Source organism: Benincasa hispida, chromosome 3 (assembly GCF_027475165.1).
Source record: "Benincasa hispida cultivar pf3 chromosome 3, pf3_genome.v1.1, whole genome shotgun sequence".
NCBI lineage: Eukaryota > Viridiplantae > Streptophyta > Magnoliopsida > Cucurbitales > Cucurbitaceae > Benincasa > Benincasa hispida.
In genome coordinates this window covers 46,333,783-46,356,752 of record NC_143480.1, presented here as the reverse complement: position 1 = coordinate 46,356,752, position 22,970 = coordinate 46,333,783, and the positions used below count along the sequence as shown (strand labels likewise).

Here is a 22,970-nt window from a genome sequence, read left to right as displayed (position 1 = left end):
ATTTAATGTTGTATAATTTTCGAAACTCAAATGAAATCGATATTAAATGAACTAATGGGTCTCAATGCCTTTGAATTATATGGTAATGAACATTTTTTTTTCAGTTTTAGTTTAAACACATGAGAGATGATTGAAGTCAAAATAGTGTTACAATAATACCTTTTACTTCGATTCTCACAACTCTAATATAGTATTTTGTAGGCAACTAGAGCTTAGCTCAACTAGTATCTACATGTATTGAGGATCAAAAGGTCTATGATTTAAATTATCCCACCTCTAATTTATACTAAAAAAATGTTATACTTCGTAGAGATAAATTCAAGGGTCGTTCGTGTGCTTTGAATACACTCTTATAACAAGTCTGAAAGATCCTATAGTGAGATTAAAGGTATGTTTGGAATGCATTACCAAGTGTTTAATTTAAAAAGTAAGTCATTTTGAAAAAAAATAGAGTATTTGACTACCACTCAAAATAGCTTTTGAAGTGTATTTTCAATAAATTTTGTCAAAAATATATAAATGATAATGGATTTTTTTAAAACGTTTTTTTTTCTTAAGTGAATGCAAATTCTAAAAATTCTATCGTCTATTTTAACCCATGACAATAGGCCTAGTGTCTTAAGTAATTAAGTTGAGAATTCTAAAATTAAGTGTAATTGTGAAACCCGGATTTCTATTTTCCTTACTTAAGCAAGTGATAAAAGGAATTAACTAAGTGAAAGTTAAATCCTAAGTTAAGGGGAGGGAAATTTCTAAGTGTTAAGTAGATTTTCCTTGAAAAATTTAAGTTGAGCTTTAATTGGTAAAATTGCAATGAAATTTGTATAATAAATAAGTTGTTGAAAATAGTTAGTGTGATTGGTGAAAGAAGGAATGGAGATTTGAAAGGAGAAAATAATATTGGAAAAGTTGGGAAAATTATTTAGTGGGAATAAATATAGAAATTAAGTACGTAGAATTAATGTGGAATAATATGAAGATTGAGTTTGAAAAATTCGGGGAAGAATACGACTAAGTATGAAAAATTAAGTGAAGTACGGAGTAAGGAATTAAGGAAAAATATAGAAAATATTATTTTGGAATTATCCTGGAAGATCCGTGTAAAAATATCATTAAGTGGTGAGTAAACGGGTAAAAAAATATATACGAGGAACATTTGTCACAGCTAAAGATTGGAGAGAAAATTTGGAGAGAAAGATGGAGAGAGCGAGATCATTGAGATCGAGACCAGCGAGATTGGAGAGAGCGAGATTGGATAGAAGATGGGAGAAAGCGAGACCAGCGAGAAAGCTGGAGAGAGCGAGACCAGCGAGAAAGCTGGAGAGAGCGAGACCAGCGAGAAAGCTGGAGAGAGCGAGAGTGGAGAGAAAAGTTGGAGAGAAAGCTGAGAGAGCGAGAGAGAGAGCAAGATTGGAGAGAGCTGACCAGCGAGATTGCTGGAGAGAGCGAGAGTGAAGAGAGCGAGACTAGCCAGAAAGTGGGAGAGAGCGACACTGCCGAGAGCGGAAAGAGCGAGAGCGCCTATGCGTTAGCCTTGCTTTGTCCGATTCGAACGTCACGTCCACGCCTCGCCTATGCATTGAACGACCGAGCAAGTTTCTGGGCAATGTATTTGGACGCGTTAGGGTGGATTATGTATGGAAAAACCCTAATTTGAATACAAACAAAGCTTGAAGACGTAAGGGCAAACGTCACTTAAAATCTAGGTGTCCGATTAAGAGAAATTCTTAAACCCTAAGAAATTGTGTTGGATGCGTTTGGGAAGAACACATTGAACTAGGGTGAAGTCAGCTTACGTTGATAAAGGGAGGATTATACATTTGGCCATGTAGCCAAGTAGGTTTTGTCAATCCCACGAGCAATTTGAATGCCTATAAATAGGGAGTTGGGATTTCATTTTCAAATCACACAAAAATCATAAAGAAAGTAGAGGGCAATGAGGGTTCAGAGGAATGTGTCAACTTTGGACGAGGAGATCTTCCAATATACTCGTGCGTTTGGAGTGATTTCAAAGCCATCTGAAAGCTCTGGAATTCTAGTTTTTAGAGTAGGGCTTCCGGAGGAAAAGGCTCAAAGAAACTAGGCTGGAGGTTGAGAAGAAAGCAGAAGGGTCAGTCTGGGCCAGTCTTGAAGATTTTGAGATTCCGGCCAAACCACGAGGAATTATGAGCTGAAAGTTTAGGGTAAGTTCCTAAGACAGTTTATAATAAGTTTGTAGAAGGAAATATTTCCAAAAAAAGGTTTGGAACTATAAGTAATCTAAGTTGTAAGTTGAATCTGGATTCTAGGGGTGAAAAAGGGACCCGAGGAGCTATTAGAGTGAAAAGTTCCTAAGAGTTCGAGGTGAGTGGCTAAAATGTTTTCGAACTAAAATGTTTTTAAAATGTTTTGATTACAAATGTTATACAGAAAGCATGTTTGCGAAAATAATTCTCATGCCTACTAGTTTTATAAAATGGTTTCCAAGCAAGTTTGAATTGTGATTTGAACACATGCATATTGTTGAAAAACTATTTACATATGTATATGTATTGATTTTATCCAGCATGCGTTACCATCTTTAAAGCTATGTTGTATATGTGTTATATTGTACATGCTTTAAAGAGAAAAGTTGTTTACAAATAGTTTTGGTAAAATGCGATGCCGAAGTGCAAGGAGAAGGCATCCACCCAACTAGATACTGAAGTACAAGGAGAAGGTATATATTGGTACTGAAGTACGTTTAAGAAGGTACCAAGCCAGCGGGATACTGAAGTACGTTGGAGAAGGTATCCTGGTAGCTCGATACTGAAAAACAAGGAGAAGGTATCTGAGCAGTAGTACCTAATGTGTTAAGGTACTTAGTGTGCCCACAGGTGAATAAAGTCAGAGATTGAGCAAAAGGGTTCTCTCTGGACTAGTAGTTGGTGTTGGGATTATTTTACCAGCTATACAGTACTTTGATTTGAGAAATGATTTTACTGTTTTATGTTTAAAATAGTTTTATATACATTACGCTTGGAAAATATTTATGCTGCAAAAGTTTATATTTAAGATAAAACTATTTTCTGAAATTATGCATGAGAATTTACTAGGTTTTCTCGGCCACTCACTGTGCGTAAGCTCACCCCGTTTTCAAATGTTTTTGTTTTTCCCCCCCACAAGTAGCAATCAAATCCTCTGAAGACAGCTCAGTATCTGCTCTGCCACTAAAGGACCAAAAGACTTGTAACCGTTTGCTAGGTGGTTACTGTTAATATTGTACACATGTTACTATTGTTCATATAGGGACTAGGATTGTGGGTTTTTGGACTTGTAAATCTAATGTTGTAAATACTCTAAACATATTAAGTTTCTAAGTTAATAAATTGTGGGCCTACAGCCGTCCCATTGCATATAATTTGTATTTGGTATCAGAGTTATTCCGCAAGAATTGTTAGGCAGTAAGTGTCAGCCTAAGGGTTGATAATTGCTGCAGTCACGCCCTTCTAGGGTGATCTGGGGTGGGGTGTGACGGTAATTTTGTTATTTCATATTATCTTTAATATCATTACTTTTTTTTAGTATAACAAATGGTTGAGAAGGAGTATCGAACTCTAACCTCAAGAGTTAAATTTTTTAATGGAATGATATACTTGATAGGACTACCAGAAAAATTGCCATGGATAAATTTCATGTAAAAGAATTAAAAAAACACTATAGTTCATTCCAAAAAACAAAACAAACATTTGTGCATAAAAATCAAGACTAATTGAAGGTCTTACTTTAATATTGTAATTTGCAAAAATAAATGGTGAAATGGGGTGATTTTGAAAATACTAGATATTTGTGGTAATGTGTCTGATTTTTTTAGAAGTTTGAGAGGATAGAAAAGAATAAAATAATAAGTTGAGGATTGAAAATTCGACCTCGAGACTTGAAGTCTCGACCTGTCGCGCCACCTGCTCGTCTGATATTATGCAGTATTTGACTCTGCCGTGTCATGACCCATGCATGGTCACATCCGTTTTTGAACTTATGGGTCGAGTTTTGAACACATTTCTTTTTAATCCTCAACTTCCCTCGTAGATTACTACTTCAGATCACACAGATTGTTCTCGTTGCTCTCTTCCTCTGATCACATATTGCTCTCTTGTTGCTCTTCCTCTCTTTCGTGTGATTACTCTCTTCCCCTCTTTCGATTTTTACTTCTCACAAATACCCTCTTCCCATAAATTTTTTTTCCTCTTATTCTTCTCAAAATTGTTACTAAACCACTTATTTTCCACATTCGTTTATCAAATTGTGAGGTTTGTATGTTCACTCTACTAAATTTCTATTTTTTAAAAAATAATTATAAAATTTGTTCTTTTCCCATACTATTATATTTTTTTTTTTTTATAGTTTTTGTTGTTGTTTGGGAAATAAAGAACCAAATAGAGATGTACTTTCACTCAACTAAATTCATATATATATATATTAATTTATTACTAGTTTTTTTTGTTTTTTAAATATTTTTTATATTTATATTACGTTAGATATATCATTTTAATTCCTTATATTATGATATTATTAGTTTTTTAGTATTAGTTATATAGTGACGTTAGTAGATCTACCATATTATTTTTTTAATAGATGTTGAATTTAATAATATTTATATGTTAATATTAGTAGTTTTTTTATCTATAGTTTAATATTCTTATTTATGTTATGCTAGATCTACCATGTTAATAATGTTTTTTTATATATTTTTTAAATAATATTAAATTTTGTTAATATTAGAATTTTTAACATTAGGCTTTTCTTAAAAAAAATGTGTTAATGTTATTTTATTTAGTACAATATTAGTTATTTTGTTAGTGCTAGGGTTTTTAAGATTTGGTGTTATTTTGAAGAAAATTTAGTTTTAGAGTTTTAGGCATTAGATTTTTAATTTTAGTTTTCTCTACCTTTTTTGTTTATAGTTTTTTAATACAAAAAGAAGTACCCATGTATATATATATATATATATATATTATATTTTTAGTTTTTTTTTTAATTAAAAAGTTTATTGTCTTTGTTTGTTTTTAATAAAAAATCTCTAATTGAATGAGTTTGTTGTATTTTTTTATACTATTTTATTTTTTCATTTAACTTTTGATATTTATACTTTAAAAAATTTAGTATTTTTTTTTTGTCATTTAATACAAAATCATTAATTTGAGTAAATTATATATATATATTTATAATATTCGATTTCTTTTTATTTCAGTTTGATGTTCAAAGTTTTTTATTATAAAAAGGTTAGTATTAGAGTTCGTTTTTTAGTACAATATATTTGTAATTTGAGTTTTCTTTGCATTTTATGTTTATAGTTTTTTTAATAAAAAACTTTAGTATTAGTTTTTTTTTAATGAGTTTGATGTTCAAACTAAATGATTTTTTAAAAAAATATTTTTAATATTTTTTTAATAGTTTTTGTTTGTATTTAAGTTTGATAATTAGTAAAATAACAAGTAGTATATTGTTTGTCTTTTTTTTTTTCTCTTAGAAAATGACGGACAAATGTTTGAGATTTATGTCATTTACAAATGATAATGTGATATGTGTTGATTATGGGTGGACGTTTGTTTTCTGACAAATCAAGTCACTTTGTGTACTTGATGAAGGCAATAAAACTCGACGTTCGTGAAATCGCTGGACCTCTAATACTTCTTCAATTATGGGCTTGGGAACGATTTCCAACAACGGTTCCACAACTCTCACATGTCAATGATGATTAGTTAGTTGACGAGTCTACGATTCTCGATATGTTATTTAAATTTAATTTAATTTAACAAATATTTTTATATGATTGGTATAGTTAATTTAAAATCTAAAATATTAATTTGATAATATAGGTGGAGAGACAAATTTTGTGTAACTAGATCAACTACACAATGATCAAGACATATGTCAGACGATAAGTCCTATCATATGTTTTCACATTGGTGAATGACATTATCAGACAATTTGGTCTCCACTAGGATGTCCCATCAGAATGCAAAGGTTTATTACAACAACAGTTCCAATTAGGCAATTTGATTGGGATGCGACTCAAAATTACATCAATTATTACAAGGCACTACGTCACTCGTTCGGAAGCAATTGTGGCTCATCTGGTACATAATCAAATATTGTCTAATTAATTTTAATTTTAATTAAAGAGGAACCAAAGCAACCTAGAGTTCAAAGTCGACGACGTCGACCTTGTGAGATACATTGATTTTCTTACTATTATTTTTAAATGAATGAGAAACGTTAAACTATTGGGTTGATATGAACATTTTAATTTACATTTTATTATATTGCCATTATAAACAATAATTGTAATATGGAAGAAAAAAAGATTGAGAATTTGTTCTTTTCTATGATGTCTCTTAAATTTAAGAGTTAATAATATCAATTTTACTTGTAATTAAGAAGTACAAGGGTAAATTTTTCTTCTTATTAATAAATAGGACAGTAAATTTGCATAGGATACTTTTTTAGAGAAGGTAAAAGAATAATATTAAAAAAAGAAAAAATAAAAAAGGGTCGAGCGTTCATATATTGGTCAAGTTTTGAAATAAATAAGAAAAAAAAAAAAAAAAACTGGACAAGTCAAATCTCCAAAACCACCATATTTCTCAAATTATTTTCAAACGATATTTCACTAATTATTTATAAAAGTTACAATACTCCTCCAAATTTTCCGATATACAAGCACCTTTTTAGTGCCTAGCTGCACAACCCCCTATACTCCCTGCAGTGTTGAATGGAATTTTCCATAATTGGATAAAAAAAATTTGAAATATCCATTTGGTACTTCGTAATTTAGTTCTTGTATTTTCAATCAATTTAAAATTTAATTTTTCGAAATTAATTTATGTAGAAACTAGTTAAATAATAATAACTCCTTTTTTTTTTAAAAAAAAAATCATTAATATATTTCAAAATTTATGAAGGGAATTCAAATAGATTTTGTTTTCGAAAAAAAACAATAAACTCCCAGTAGAGACTAAATTTAGAATTTATTGAAAATATATAGATTAAATTTGAACATTTAAAAATATAAAGACTAAAATAAACAAAAATCTATGGGAACCAAAATGATATTTTAACCCTAAAAAAGAAAAAAAATCAAATGAAAGGGACATATGCCTTGAATATGTTATATGTCTTTGATTTAAACTCAGATTTGTTTTTTCTAATAAAAGAATCAATAACATTTATGAAAGGGTACCTCTACAAGTCAGTACTAACTTTGTGGCATTTTGAATGATCTAATCTACCATATGAACCTCTGGTTTCCAGTTTCATTTTCCCAGTAAAAGGGACGAAACAAGAACATGAACATCGTGAAGGCATTCAAAGATATGTAAAGAAGTGCAACCAAGAGCCAACTTAGTCTACCGTTCATCTGACAATGAAGCATCAAGAAGTAAAATGGAGTTGTGAAGTATCTAAACTCGATCAAAGGAGCAGGAACAAGAACCGCAGCAGTGGCTAAGAAATAGGCCAGGACCCAGATTTTCCTCTGGGATTTCCCTGCCACAGGAAAAAATTCAGTCAACACAAATGAAGCAGAAAGAAACTGGTTCAATAGAGCGAATACAACGGTTGTGTAATTCGGCTCTTTGTATATGAGCGAAGTTTACCAGATTTCCATGGCGTTAGTTTTCTTTCTTCTTTCCTTTTTTTTTTTTTTTTTTTAATAAGAAACAAGCTCATTGATAGATGGAATAGAGAGGATAAAGCTCCAACGTCTATTGGTCCATTACAAAAGAGCTCTCCAATTGGAAATCAAAGTAGGCTATAATGAATGAAAAGATGCTAGATTTACACTAAGAGAAGGCACCCGATAAGACCCTATCCATAAATCAATCATTGGAGGAAGTAACTTTGATTTTCATCGCATTAGTAGAGACTAGAAAGTAAGCCACTCACTTAATATGTCGATGATGGAAAACCATGAACAAATATATGCTGGAACGAGAAGGTACTTCGATGACCAATGAGCATTGATAACTTTACGCCAAAGGTAGAAGGGGTAATGCCGATTGTCAGCTAGAAGATAGGGGTGAGCTATGCTGCAACAGACCAACTAATATGTGATGAATGAAATGGAAAATGAAGAATGCAATTGACATTTTGTTTAGAAGAATTTCACCTCCAACTCTAATCACAAAATCTTACAAAGTTTATTTTTCTAGGGAAAAGAAAATGGAAAAATAAACACTAAAAAGCTTTAAATGGAGATCTTGAAGAACAATCAAGACATTACATGGCTGACAAGTGATGACTTATCATTGGTTGATCCCTTAACAAAAAGCTGTACTGCTTCTCTCTTCATAAAGTCCTGCCCCAAGGCTCCGGACTTCGAAGAAAACAAAGGATTTTCCTTATTAAGCTTATCCAAAGATCAAAACACATGACCACTGCGTTACACCTTCAAAATTTTTATTTGTTCGCTTATGAAAATAAATTGCGAATATAGTCCAAGTAATAAATGCCCAAATTTCCTTTGTGTCCCAATTCCAATACGATCCCCATGTCTCATTAGCCCATACTGCCCCTAAAAGAATATCTATGCTTAAAAAGATAAACCCTAAACTAATAATACAATAACTCCAATGATTTAATTGTTGAATCATTGAGACTTATAATAATTCTTCGAAGAAAAAAGGAAGTGTTTCTTATAAAATTGTTCCCTTTATTCATGTATTGGATCTCATCAAAGGAAAATAACGCATTTAAGAAATTGATTCTACTTGGAGACCACAGGGCTTAGCCAACAAAGCCGCCCTTGGGGTAAAACCAGTACTCCTTTTATTAAATTATTGATACTTTTTAGCTGAATGATCTCGTAGGTTGTAGCATGCAATATGTAGCATGCAATATGAGAAATCTTTTCCCTCCAATACTATGTTTCACTGAACCTGAACTAACCTGAAATAGTGTACAGAGATGAAGCCAGCAAGAAGGGCAATGAAAACTTGCAAAAAACTAAGAGGTCTGCCTTTCCAGAATGAGTGAAACAAATCTAAGAGCTGACTTAGATTACAGTGCCTTGGAGCCATAACAAGAGCAGAAAAAAGACCAAAATACAAAATCTGTGCAAAATGCAGAGAGACTGCATGTGCTTCCTTTGCACCTGCATTTTGAGACGTGTAATAGCAATGAGTTATTTTTTTCTGAATAGAAATTATAATAAAATATCAATAAATAAACTATTGAAAATAATAAATAATAAATAATAAAAACCACTTGATTCAAGCAAAATTTAGGGTGTCAAGATAATAATTACCAAGAACTATACTTCCATTCCAACGAACAAAAGCAACAAAGGCCATAAGCATAATCACAAAGGGGCAAAATGAAACCAAGAGCTTAAATTTCATATGCCACATGGTCAATAACATGGCCCTAATCTCGTCCATTAAACCTGTAACGGAATGCCCAACAGCAGTGCAGGAATGATCAATAAAAATACACAGAAACTTGGAGGGGCAAAGGAACACAAAAAGGGTGAGTTACTGCTTAAACACCACTTCTGCATGAACTATTCATAAAACAATTTTGTAATTCAAAATATTAATGGAAACAGATCAAAAACGGTGAAATAATACCTAGTTTCTGGTTTATTGATGAGAATCTTGTGCTCTGTGTAAATTGTTCACCCTCATCCTTTGTACGATTCAACTTTCTCTTTCGCAAGTTTACTCTAGAAATGAAATTGCCTTTAGCATTCAATGGACTACTTTCCTCCACCACTACATTATTCTCATGCATTTGTATAGTATCGTCATGGCAAGTCAGAGTAGTATCAATAATCCCAGAGCATGCTACAAAAAGCATCCATACAACATTTGTTTGTCGAATGACAACTGCAAAGACACCAAACTGTATAAAGGGATGAAACTAAGTTATCAGAAGGGTAGAAGATTGCAGAAATGAAATGAGAAATTCCATCATAAAAATATCAAATATTCCATTTAATGTATTACAACAAATAATAATAAACTCCTGTCTGCTCCAACAACAGGTCCTCTCTTGAATACTGCAAAACACAGGTCCTTATCAACCCAAGGAACTCACATCACCATGATTCTAGAAACAACCCAAGGACTCATAAATCAATGAGAGGAATTATTTCAGCCAGGTAGACATACATACATATAACTATATGGAATTAGAGGAAGAATTTAAAAAATAAAAATAAAAAATAAAAAATAAAAGAATGATCATCAAACATGTTTAACTTCCGTAGGAAAGGGGGGTTTCATTTTCCTCTGACTTTGTTCTCATTGGAACAATTTCATACCGCAAGAGGATGGATAATGAAAATGCAACAAACTTAAGAAACTATCATGGAAAAGTATTAGTAAGCTCCTTACCAATGTACTCAACCAGTAATTCTTCTTTAAGCATGCTAGGTACATAGCAAGGACGGCTGTCAGCGATGCAACATCAGTGTAATACAGAAAAGTGAAGAACCAATGGAGTGGATAAAGTGCCAAAATCACTGCATAAGTTGTTGCTTTTTTATCATCAAGATTTGGCCTTAAATGGGAGATTATCTCATATACAAGTACACTGCACAAAACTGCCAAAATCCCATTGGTAGAACGAAGAATCTGAACGGAACAGGCTTCAGAAAATGATGGTGCTGCTCGAGTAAAGACAATGGCTGGAAACAAAGAAGCAACATGGGCAAGTGAAAGATAGTACCTGCAGAAATTTTAGATTCCATGTATTAACAATCTTGAGAAAACACATATTATCATTACCACCAAGTGAAAGTTGTTTTTTTTTTTTTCTCTCGCAGGGAAAATTGAGTAATTATAATTAAGAAATCAACAAGCAAATATTTCACTATTCCATATTGGATACTGGGGACAGCAACAGCATTTTTCCTGACAAATAAATGACCGATAGCCTCATAAACTGAATAAGGATACATATCATGACTATAATCCAGAATCGGACCCAAAACTTTTAATTCAAAGAATCAAAGAATAGAGTTACAAACTTACAGTCCAGGAGGAGTTGTAATCATGGGGTCCCAACTTCTGAAGTTCCCACTGCAGTATTTCTGAGCTTGAGGCACATGAAATATCTCGTCCTTAAACATCAATCGGGATCAATATTGTAAGTTTTTCAAGTAATTTTAGTAAGAAAATGCAATTGTGAACGAACAAACTCCAAATTTAAAAAATTCGAAATGAAATTGACGAAAAAACTTACCATATAAGGATCGGGAAGAATGCGGTTGACGAGGATGGAGATCGGAACCACCCACAAGCTCACGATAGCGGCTACAGCGATTCTGCCCATTATTTCTCAGTCCTGGATTCAGATTCTGGACGAGATGAACAAACTATATCTTCCTGAACCAAGGCAACAAAATGGATACTATTAAGAATCTAAATGTTAAGTCATCGCTAAGCTAGGGTTCCGTTCATAATCGGCCCAAGAATCAAGACGCAATTGGAATATGGATGATCGACATGGGCGCTGCGTTTACGCGGGAAGCATTTGGCAGCCGTAGGGTGATCTCACCATTGCCCAACCCACCGTCTCCTTAGGCTTGAAAGGAAATACGAATGGAAAAAAAAACAAAACAAAACAAAAAGGGGAAAAGTAAATAGAAAATATACAGACTATTTATTAAATCATTTTAGAAGGTCTACATATACACACACAAATTTCCTAAATAATCATGAAATCTAAATGAACTAGCATACCATGTTAAAACAATAACTTCAGTCCAATTGTACTAAAAAAAAACAATCATGAAATATAAAACAATAACTTCATTCCAATTGTACTGAAAATAATAATAATGAAATATACGCAAGTGAATCAAATAGAGAATAAATATAATCATATAAAAAAAAGATAAGAAGAAAAAAGAGATAAAGAAGACCTAAGTAAAAGTTCTTAAAATTGATTAAGAACAAAATAAAAATAACATGGATAGATTATCTAAATAAACTAGAAAGTAAGTCATGTCTAAAAGAAAACGTAGAATTTCTCCACAGTTATATCTCTATTTTAAAACTCACTATGAAGCATGAATACGTTATAGTAAACAAGATAACTTAGTTGACCTATAATTTTCATTTTGGTCGACGAATAAAGTAAACATAGCTTCAAATAACCCTAAGTATTTATCGCATAAACTGGTCCATTGAACTTAGAAATTTGTACATGAAGGATGAAGTATGTACATGTTAGTTGTTGATTATTCTTTTTTAGTAGTACTCTTATTGATTTGAATGGGATAAGCTACCATTTGAATACATTGGGATATTTCCTTAATCGAATGCATAGCATAAGTGTTCATTTATTCTATAATAGTGCATAACTGATTTTGATTTCTACTGATGTTTTTAAAAGCTTGTCATCTAATTCATCTCTTTAAGCCATATCTAAATAAAGTTAAGAAGATTAAGCTTTTTCATGGGTGAACTCTGCCCTTAATTCTGATTCTGTTTGATTAAAAAAAAAAATGTGTTTTTTCATGGTAAAAACTCTAACATTCTCTTATAATTCATTACTTTTCAATTAAAAAAATTTGGTAAAATTCTAACCACAATAGAAAATTGGCTTATAAACACTAACGATCTGGCCACTCACACTTGTATTTTTTTTCCTAAGGATATGTAGAGTGGAAATTGATGAGATTGATAGTACCAAGTTTTAACCATGCTATAATACAAACCCAAATTTGCTATTATTGGTGGCAAAAACACTGAGTTTTATGAAAATATTTTTACTTTTCATATGTATTTATTGATATAATCCCTGACCCAATTCTCTCAAAGAAAGCCTCCGCCCAACAAACATCAAAATTGAGACCAAAATTATTCCGTGTAACCAAATGAATTCACCAGCATATTTCTGGGAGAACACAACTAGTTAAAAACTTAAAAACAATAAGTTTGGAAAGGACAATTATTCAAAATTTCCTCACTGATCACAATATTCAGAAGAATAAAGAATGAAAATAAACATAACTGACTTGGCACCAAAAGGCTCACAAGGGATAACTGAATGATTAACAAAAAGTCCAGCTATCACTCCCGTTAAAAGGTTGACAATACATTATGATAAGAGAGAAGGTACAAAAAGAAGGGAAAAAATTGGAAAAACAGAGTTGAACAGAAGAGGGAAATTAATGCAGCAATTTCTTTCTCAGGTAAAACAGTACCGAAGTCGACACGTGTTCGCTTGTAATTAGAAGCATTTCCTGTGGACAATTGAAGGGCCGGACTCATCATACTCAGCCTTGGCAATCCACATCTGCATACAACAAACAAGCAAGCCAAATTTATCAAATTTAAAGTTTAGACTGACTCTACATTGTGATAAGAAGGAAAAACGCTTTGAAAATAAACTCACCTGCTGGAAAGTACTCAAGGATGCCAAGATGGAACCTCCAATCCACACGCTGTATTTCCTTTCAGGCGGCGCAACCACCTTAATCTTCATGCTGCTCGGGGCCAACGCCGTGATCTCCTTGCTCATTCTATCGGCAATGCCAGGGAACATGGTTGAACCACCACTGAGCACAATGTTTCCATACAAATCTTTCCTGATGTCAACATCACATTTCATGATGGAATTGTATGTTGTCTCATGAATACCGGCAGCTTCCATACCGATCATGGATGGCTGGAAAAGTACTTCTGGGCATCGGAAACGCTCAGCACCGATGGTAATCACCTGACCATCAGGCAACTCATAACTCTTCTCAACAGAAGAGCTGGTCTTAGAGGTTTCTAATTCTTGCTCATAATCAAGGGCAATGTAGGCCAATTTTTCCTTCATATCTCTCACAATTTCACGCTCGGCTGTGGTGGTGAATGAATAACCACGCTCGGTCAAAATCTTCATGAGGGCATCGGTCAGGTCACGGCCAGCAAGATCGAGACGTAGGATAGCATGTGGAAGTGCATATCCCTCGTAGATGGGGACTGTGTGACTGACACCATCTCCAGAATCAAGAACAATACCTAAACCAAAGCATAATGACTTCATAAGGCAGGCTCGATAAACATAATCTCTCAATTCACCAACTTTTCAACAGCAAAAATTACAGAAGTAACTATTCAGAAGATAAAGGGTATATGTTCTATTTTAAGCACCAACGAGAAAGCTTACCAGTTGTACGACCACTGGCATAAAGGGAAAGAACAGCTTGAATAGCTACGTACATAGCTGGTGCATTGAAGGTCTCAAACATAATCTGGGTCATTTTCTCACGGTTAGCTTTGGGATTGAGTGGTGCCTCGGTGAGAAGAACTGGATGTTCTTCTGGGGCGACACGAAGTTCATTGTAGAAGGTGTGATGCCAAATCTTCTCCATGTCATCCCAGTTGCTGACAATGCCGTGCTCAATAGGGTATTTAAGAGTCAAAATACCACGCTTGGACTGAGCCTCATCCCCAACATAAGCATCTTTCTGTCCCATTCCAACCATAACACCTGTATGACGGGGGCGTCCAACAATGCTAGGGAAGACAGCCCTTGGAGCATCATCCCCAGCAAACCCAGCCTGAAAAACAAGAAGAAAATTAGAATTTAAGTTTTTGGACATGTTTGGGAGTGACTTGAAATGGTTAAAACACTTTTGTCATTTCCAAAATCACTATAGAATATGATTTTAATCCTTCAAAGTCAATTTTGATGATATGAAAATTGCATTTAAAATTGTAGAATCAAACATTAAATTTCTTTTGCATGATTAAAAATGTGTTTTGAGAGTGATTTTAAAAATTTTGAAATCACTCACAGACATTCACTTCTTCGGTTGAATAGGATGAAAATCATAATAGATAAACGTTATTCATAACACAATTTTAAGTTTTAACCAATAGATTTATAAGCATTATATTAAAGTTTAGGAAATTTAATCCTCAACTGAAGGTAGAATTCAATCACCTTAACCATTCCTGTTCCATTATCACAGACAAGAGGCTGGATATCCTCGTTCTCAGCCATCTTTTATATTGCCTGCAAAAGAATGTTAGATTGCATCAAACATATATAAAAGAAAAATAAAATGAGCGATCTGAAGAAAAGATGCAAGAAAATCTGGAATGGTTCTTTCAGAGATAGGAAGAAGAAAGCAAAATGCTAAGTTCCTGAATCTAATATTTAAGGAAAATAATCGGTCTTCAAATTCATCAATTATGATCGCCGAAATTCTACAGTGCAGCTAAGATCCTTGACGTATAACATATGAAAGCTGCATCTTGTCTCTAGAATAAACATACACTATTACAATTACAAAAGGAAATAATATCTCTTTCTGATATTTCAAAAAACGACTTAATCATAAGTAAAATAGTTAATGTTCATCCTCTGCTTCGTTGCAGAATAAGGCGGATCATGACCTGATCGGTACTCCACAGCCTTTTCAAAAATTCATACTCTGATTTAAGAACATCCAGGAAAACAATATGCCACAATGAAACCAGTCGTTAAGCAACTGAAGCATTACTCGAAAGAATCTTTCAATGCAGCAACGTCAGTTCTTCAAAAATCAAATTATATAAACAAAGAAATAGGAACGGAAAAGTAAAATTCCAGAAGATTCAAGCACAAGAAGCGAAGAAAATCAATCAAACAGCCATATCGAATGCTAGAACATCCAAAAAACTACCAGAATGTATTGTTTCAATCAACTCCAAAGAAACCAGGAAATTGTAAAGCAATGGGAAACGCCGATCGTTTGGAAAGAAATTCAAGAATCGAAATCAGTACATTATGATGAGAATGTAGAGAAAAAACAAACATTCATCGAACAAATTACAGATGAAAAATTGCAGTACCTTTTTTTCTTTTTTTCTTTTTTGGTTTTTCGACTTGAAATTGAAAGCGCTTGTGCTCGAAGTTGATTTCTTAGCCAGCAGCTACCCGCCTCCCGAGGGGTTTATTTCAAAACATGAAAAAACGGAAAACGGACAATGCAGAAATACGAAGTCAAATAAAATAAAAGAAAATAAAATAAAAATAAAAATTGGGAAATGAAAGTTTCGTCCGAAAGTTTCGTCCGAAATGAATTGCGAGTTAAATGCACTCCAAATTCGGTCTCATTCTGACCGATCCTTGGTCCAGAATCCCCTTCTTAAGCACTGGATCTACGGTCCACATGACGCGTCACTTTGATCTGGGCCTCAGGTGGATCCAGCTGTCATTTTGCTCTTTTGGGGACCAAAATACCCTCCACTTCCTCCAATCACATGTTTATTATTTAAATGAAAATCAGATTTGGATAATTAATTTAGTTAATATGTAATTTCATTTTTCCCGTTTTAAATATAATCGAACTATTGTTATTTCTTTAATACATATTTTTAATAACAATAATTGAGAAACATAAGTAGTAAATTCTACTCTTGGTATTTCTTTTTCAAGAAAAAAAAAACATTTGTTTAAAATTTATCATACAAAAGAGGATAGTGTTTTTTTTTTTAATTTATTCTTTTATTGTATAAATTTTTTTGACAAGATTCCTTATATTTTAACAACTTTTAATTATACCAACGTCAAATTTGATGATAACTTCATTTTATGTATGCTATAATGTGAGTTAGCAATAATTTAGAGGAATAACTAAGTCATACCCATAGTATTAAATTTCGATCGATATGTTGATATTTTCAGTGATATTTTTACATACATTTATATAGGTTTGATATCGACATGAGAGGTAAATCTATATTTCCATTATATAGTAAAAAAAATTCATAAAACATAATAATTAAACAACAAAATATCCAAATATCCTAATGTAAATATAATATAAATAACAGACATGTTAATTTGTTTAAAAATCATAAAATCTTTATTTATTAACTTTTTATTTTTATAATTTTTCTAAAAATATTCATTGGAATCAAAATTTTATCGATATATCCATCGTTAATCTACGTAAAATTAAAATTTCGATATTTTCATCAACATCGACGTTTTAAACGTTGGTCACACCTAAGAGTATAAAGATTTTTAATTTCTTCTAAACAAACTTAATGAAAACAAAAAATCGACTTTTATTTTATTAGTCGTCTTATTCATTCTTTAGATTTCTACCAAGAAACTTTATTATCGACTAATTTTAACATTCACCCACAATAAAGATATAAGTGAAAACAATTAAAACATACCTAACTAAATAATTTTTTTAGATACACATTAGACTAAATTAAAATTTTCTCAAATACTATAATATATGTCTAGACTTCAAAATTAAAAGTATAACTAAAGTCTTCCACAGTTTAAAAATGAGGTTTCATTATAAGGTTCATTTTTTTTAAGCTCCATAGACATTTGCTTTTTATTTTTTTAAGTTAAAGCAACTATTAGAATTGGAAAATATTTGAAACTCCGACTTCTAATTAATCGAAGACATGTGCTTAACTAATTGAGTTATGTTCATGTTGATAATCATGTAATTTTTTATTCGTAAAAAAGAAAGATTAAAACCTTTAACCTTTAGTTCATTTCACTTTAATTTTATTTTCTTCCCATAGTGATAATACTTAAAGTTTTGAATGGTGAAATATCATATTTCATCATATGTGGACAGTTTAAATACCTTAAAAAATTATATATAATATCTCAACTAACAAAGTTTTGGCAAGTCTAATATAATATGAAGATAAATTCTTTTACATTCTTCTATGCCTTACTTATTATTACCATTTTTATTTTAATAAAAAGCCAAATATGGTTCAAAGTTTTTGAGTATGGCTTTCCTTAGAAGGTAGGACTCCATGACTTTGAGAAATTTGTTGATATTTTTATCATAATGTGATAGTGGAGGTGGTTACTTACTTTCTAGTGAGAGGGTAAAAATATCAAATGGGAACCTTTTTAAATTGGTAAGATAATTATGACAATCCAAATTTTTAAGTAATTTTTAATTTATTTACCTTAAATTATTTGAGTGACATGTTGAGTGTTGAAGTTAAAATTGAATTATTGAGATTAAGTTAATCCAATTTAAATTAAGTGTTCAATATTTAAAATTTGGATTTAATTCAATTGGTCATTATATATAATGGAATTAGGGTTTAAGTAAAATAAATATATAGATATTTATAAAATATCTTGGAAAGCATGCAAAGGAAAAAAATTGAATCTTCTTCCCCACTCTCTCTCAGTCGCAGCCCCCCTTTCTTTATTCTCTGCATTTTGAAGCCGACGGCTGCCGCTTCCTCCAACGTCGTCAAGCGCTGCCTCCAATCGGTCGTCCACCCCAAACCATCGTCGTTCGCCGGCGTCCACGCCCACTGGAGGCCCGTCGATCCCTGCTGTTAGCGTGCGAATCCTCGTCGGTTGTGGCTGGGAGTTCGCCGACCGCCGTCTTGCACTGCCAGCGGGGCCGAGCTGCCGCCAATCAGGTGTGTATCATCATCCGGCAGCCGTCTCTTGCCGAAAGCTTAGATTTGTAAGATTTGATGTCTTTTTTTTTTAATGGATTTTGTTGAGAGTTGTTGATTACCCGCTAAAGATTTGGCTTGGTTTTTATTTTATGGAGAATTAGAAGGTTGGATTTGTTTTCTTGAAGGGGGAATTAGCACACTGTTCAGCAAGTTTGGGTTCGTTTCTGAGATTTTCGGATTTTTTTTTTTTTTTTTTTTTTGGGTGGCATTTTAATGTTTCAAGGCTCTTTATGTCACTCAAGTATGCTCTAAATTTGAATTTAGAATCCTTGGTTGTGATGTTGGCATAGGATTCAAAGATTTGTTTGAGGTTGAGGTGCAATTGGAGCTGAGTCACACTTTAGTAAGTGTTTGGAGTTATTAGGATTGAATTTGGATTTGGTATTAAGCCATAAATATTAGGTTTAAATTTTAATTTATGTAATAGGGCTGATTCAAGGTTTCTAAAGGTTTAAAGAAGATTGGCTGCTTGGATAAATTTTATTCACGCTTGCTATCGAGGTAAGTGATCTACTACTGGTTCGTCCTCAAACCCAAGTTAGTGTTAAGATTATGATTACAATATCAAGTCCTAATGACTCTGTCACAGATTCTTTGTGGCGAGTTATTCGCCAGTCTATCTTTACCTTCAACTGAAAAACATGAGAAAAGAATGAGTATAAAAATAACCATTACTAGGCCTACTAGGTGAACAGTTAGCATTCTTATCGAGATTCAAGTGTACATTACGCATCGTAGGTATAGGCATAGGCTTGCATAGGGGGCGAACCCAAAGGTATGCTTTCATAAATGGTGATCCAATCATGACTCATAAGTATAAGTGATGATCCCAAAGGAACACCGAAACATAAACATAAGATGTGAACTCGAAGGTCCACAACCTGCGATATATGCAACCCAATAAGAATACTAACAATCACTATCGATCTAATATAGGCATATACATGAAATCATAATCACATGCTCATGAGCTTCCAAAACAGTCTCAAAAATTCATCCATCAATCAAATGTAGCAAACATTCACATAGTATCATATTTTCTGTCACATACACACGGGTTTCTAGAACACTCTCATTAGTCCAACCATAGTAAGTCATAGCAATTCAACCTATCAAAACAGAATCATACTTTCAGTGCAATCACAATCTTAATTGTTTCACTAGTTTCTAATTTATGCCCAAAGTCAACATCTTCCAAACTTCTCTAATAAGTTCAACTAAGTACCTTCTCATTGATAAAGCCACACTGTTCCATATCAATAGTTCCCAAAAACTAATGTCACTTCAACTCTCCTTAAAAGATTATTTCCTCCAACACTCTACTAAACTACGGAAGAAACTTGTCCAAACACCCATCCAATATCCTAGTTGTCCTTGTCCAACTCCTTAGGTTGGAAAAATATTTTCATGCTAAAGATGAGCTTCACAATTAACAACCTAAACAAACTATCATTTCAACCAAAGCAAACTAAGGTTTATAATTGCATGTAACTTTAGTATGCTTAAAACCAATGCCAAGGCTAGTAACCACCCAAATCTTTTCTTAGCAATTCAAACCAAATCTATGTACTTGTAGTCTCAAAACGACAACTTCCTTTTATCTTCTTAAAATAGTAAGTACTTTCTAAATACTTTGATTTCTCACGCTCATCTTTGTTAAGACCAACAAAATCAAGATGTTCTTTTTCACTTCCAAGTGAAACAAAATCTCTATACCAAAACATGTGACTATTTAACAACCCTTTCAAAATCTATAGTTTAATTCTAAACTTGAAACTTTAGTAGGGTACTCTCTACAATGTAATATTGCTTTTAGACTTCAAACGCATATCCTTCCTCTTGGCATAATTAATTAAACTTGAGTATTTTCACCATGACAGGAACATAAATAAAATCCAAGTACATTGAGAACAATAATTCACTCCCACAACTTGCTTTTCCCACTCCAAATTTTAAGTCCTTTTCCAATTGTTTAGCCTTTCTTCATCACCACACCAACTAGACTAGGTACTTTTTAGAAGAGCTTCCCAAAATATTAAATTTACCTTCTCTCCAACTTAAACTTTTCCATTCTCAAGCATCACACAAGAATAACCAAAGTATTATTGGGTCCACCATCCTTAAATCCCACCATAGTAATTTTGTCGTATTAAGCCCTTTAAAGATTTCTTATAAACAAATCATCAACTTTCAGTAACTAGAAATTGATAGAAATACTCTAGTCTTTCATTACATGTGTGTATATATATATATTCCCTTTCCTTGCTTATCTACAAGCAATCTTAGTCTCGTACCTAAGTATGTAACTTATTGTGATAGAACTTCAAATAATACCATTAATCTTATTGCCCATCACAAAGCATCATGTAATTGTTCCATAGTGATTTCTCACCTAGTCAACTTATTTGATGCCTTGACATGCACATCATTTTATATATTCTTTATTGCATCATGCTACATAGCTTTATTATACTTAAAGGTCTTTGAACTTCCATCCCCGTTCCACTCTAACAATCATACCATGAGATAAACTAGTACCAATTGGCTTCAAATTTTTTTCCCCATAGTGTCATAACTTAATATCCAACGCATACTAACTTCTGTCAACTATTATGTAAGCAATAACAACAACTCAATACATAAAGCTTAAGCATGAATACTTTTAAACACAACTACCATACGACTTTTAAGGGCAACTCATATTTACAAATTTAATTAACCCAGTTATATCTCTTACAAAAAACATAACCTTATAAATAGTTCTAAAAAATAAATTGTACTACAAATAATTTGTAAAATATTTAAATAAAATAATATGATATACTTTTATGTCAGTTAAAAAATTATGATTTTCTAAAAAAAAAAAAAAAGAATAATACAATTTTTTAAATATAATTATTTTAAATGATAAAACTGTTGAAAATATTTTCAAATATAGCAAAATGTTATCAATGTCTATAATTGTCTATCATTGATAGACAATAACATATTGTTATATTAATAAATAAATTGATTCATTTTCCAATATTTGAAAATAATTCATTTTTTTAAGAGATTAATGGATAATTGTCACACTCCGCCCCGAGCCCGAAGAGAGGCGTGATGTTAACTAATGCTACTCTTTCATGACAACTATTGACATTATCTTACTAGTTTCCTATTAGAACCTTATTTACTACAGCAGCGGAAAAAAAAATCTTACATACTTTATTTAGGAAACTAAATTCAAGTTACATTTACATGTGTGGCACTACCCGACTACAAATACTCTTTTAGTACTATTTCTAAACTTGTGGCAGACCTTGACCCACTTCGCAACCTGGACTCTTCTGTTACTTGCGAGAGAAACACATAAAACAAACCACGAGCTTTACAAAGCTCATTGAGTGGTATCATAAATACAAGTCTTTTATAGATCATAAGCATTATATCACGAGGTTCCAGTGCAAACCTCCATCCTACCATGAAGCTTTTCACAATCCTACCTACACACACGGTAGATAGTTAACATTCCACATCTAAAAATATCAACCTATGTGCACATAATTCTCCCTTTCATGGGCTCAGAAGCTAGGCCTGTCGGCCCTCTAACTATCCCATTCAGGGTTTTTCCTTCCCACAAGCTCAGAAACTAGACTCTTTAATCCCCCTGACCATCTTGTAAGGATTTATTTTAAGCTCAGGTTCTAGGTTCATAGACCCCCTGACCATCCCAACATCATATTCACCTCATAATATAAACTACAACATATTAATTCTAAATATGCTTAAAAAAGTAAAAGAAGAAACCACTCACAGTGACCCGCTGAGATCTTTCCTCCCAGTTCACCCGGTTTCCTTTATTCTTTTGCTGGACTCTATTTTAGATTTAACTTTAAGCTTAGATTACTCACTCTTTCGAGCCTTATCTCAATACATTTCCTTCTTAAAAAATGTGTAAAAATGCCTTAACCAGATTACCTTAAAGTTTTGCCTTGAAACTCCTTGGAAAAAGTTCAGAGTCTCGAGTTTACTCCCCCTGGCCCGACTGTTTCTCCACTGGTGAGCACCTCTCGGCTTTCCTTGAATTTGACAGCCTTATAATTAAAATTTCATTAAGGAAACCCTCATATCGAATCTACATTTAATTTAAAAACTTTTGGTCCAAAAATCACCTGATTTGCACGAGTAGTCCGAAATAACTTCTCGTTCGAATTTAACCTAGGCGTCTGTTCGTACACCCAGCTTCCTTCAGCGCCTCTGTTCATACTTCCGCCCGATCAATGCCTCTCTTCCTTCATTCAATGTACGAATATCTCTTATTTTCTCCTTTCTTTGTGGTTTTTATGGACTTAAATAGTTTGTGGGTTAAAGTGAAGCATTTTGCCCCTTTTATAGGCATTTCACCCTTCTCCTTTACCCGACACCTTCTCCATTGATCACATCCAAGTGTATTCCTCACCTTCTGCCAACGCCTAACTTCTTCCACCTCCCATTTGATGTGTCTTCTTCATACATCAAACTCACCTTGCATGAATATTTATTCGTCCAGCTTCTATTATCTCTGTTATAGAC

At 32.8% G+C, this 22,970-nt stretch overlaps 2 protein-coding genes across 4 annotated transcripts; both read right to left on the bottom strand.

Annotated features, from left to right (window-relative positions):
- Positions 1-7,116: 7,116 nt before the first annotated feature.
- ALG10 (DIE2/ALG10 family) lies at positions 7,117-11,654 on the bottom strand. 2 transcript variants are annotated; one of them, XM_039021720.2, is made up of 8 exons: positions 11,206-11,654; positions 10,995-11,083; positions 10,356-10,689; positions 9,588-9,861; positions 9,266-9,403; positions 8,908-9,112; positions 7,906-8,048; positions 7,117-7,506 (listed from the first exon to the last, which is right to left on the bottom strand). In XM_039021720.2, exons 1-8 carry the CDS (start codon positions 11,293-11,295, stop codon positions 7,247-7,249), a joined length of 1,533 nt encoding a protein of 510 aa, XP_038877648.1. In that variant the 5' UTR covers positions 11,296-11,654; the 3' UTR covers positions 7,117-7,246. The 2 variants fall into 2 exon arrangements, with proteins under 2 accessions (XP_038877648.1, XP_090168573.1); XM_090312447.1 differs by lacking the exon at positions 9,266-9,403 and having other exon boundaries at positions 11,206-11,598.
- Positions 11,655-12,904: 1,250 nt separating this feature from the next.
- LOC120069893 (actin) lies at positions 12,905-16,098 on the bottom strand. Of its 2 annotated transcripts, none has more exons than XM_039021721.2 (5): positions 15,801-16,098; positions 14,908-14,979; positions 14,128-14,521; positions 13,366-13,979; positions 12,905-13,266 (listed from the first exon to the last, which is right to left on the bottom strand). In XM_039021721.2, the coding sequence occupies exons 2-5, from the start codon at positions 14,965-14,967 to the stop codon at positions 13,201-13,203; spliced, it is 1,134 nt and encodes a 377-aa protein (XP_038877649.1). In that variant the 5' UTR covers positions 14,968-14,979; positions 15,801-16,098; the 3' UTR covers positions 12,905-13,200. The 2 variants fall into 2 exon arrangements, with proteins under 2 accessions (XP_038877649.1, XP_090168618.1); XM_090312492.1 differs by having other exon boundaries at positions 14,908-14,981; positions 15,811-15,942.
- Positions 16,099-22,970: the final 6,872 nt, after the last annotated feature.